This window comes from Perkinsus marinus (genome assembly GCF_000006405.1).
Source record: "Perkinsus marinus ATCC 50983 genomic scaffold scf_1104296959084, whole genome shotgun sequence".
In the NCBI taxonomy this organism is placed as follows: domain Eukaryota; phylum Perkinsozoa; order Perkinsida; family Perkinsidae; genus Perkinsus; species Perkinsus marinus.
In genome coordinates, this window is record NW_003206522.1 from 1 (window position 1) to 557 (window position 557).

General features: G+C 50.3%; 1 protein-coding gene across 1 annotated transcript; it reads left to right on the top strand.

Moving 5' to 3' along the window:
* Nucleotides 1-122: 122 nt before the first annotated feature.
* On the top strand, nt 123-320 carry Pmar_PMAR008276 (hypothetical protein; the record flags this gene model as incomplete). Its single annotated transcript, XM_002773305.1, has 2 exons — nt 123-206; nt 255-320. The coding sequence occupies 2 exons, from the start codon at nt 123-125 to the stop codon at nt 318-320; spliced, it is 150 nt and encodes a 49-aa protein (XP_002773351.1).
* Nucleotides 321-557: the final 237 nt, after the last annotated feature.

Here is a 557-nt window from a genome sequence, read left to right on the forward strand (position 1 = left end):
ACTCGCCGAGACGAGGCGTACTGGGGAGGCGCTTCAGCATCAGCTTGAGGGCAGTCAGAAGGGTTAGCATCTTCATCATCACCTCCCGCTCGTCCTATGGTGTGGTCTCAGAACATGCGACGATGAGTGCCAAGAAGCAGGAGGAGATACGGGCCCTGCAGATTAAGTTGGAGACGACGCAGAAGGCATTAGAGGAGACGAGGAAGGTGATATCACTAAGCTCCACTGTGTGAGCTACCTCTGGTTACTACCAGGTACTACAGACCATGCGGGATCTGCATAGACAGTCTAATGAGCTCATGGGCACCCTCTCCTTATAGGAGGCATCAGCTAGTACATGCCGTTGTCACTCGAGGACTTGGGAGTTTAGTTGGGCCCATTGGGTTAAAATCAGTTGTTTTAATTCATTTTGTTTATGTCATTATCATCAACATTACTCCTTGAAGGGAGGGGCTTATCTCTCTTGCAAGAGGCGCCGACCTCAGCCTAGTCATGTCCGGTGAGATCCGCGATGAAACCTTCAGTGAAAAGTGAATACTCGCTTAGAATGCAAGTCC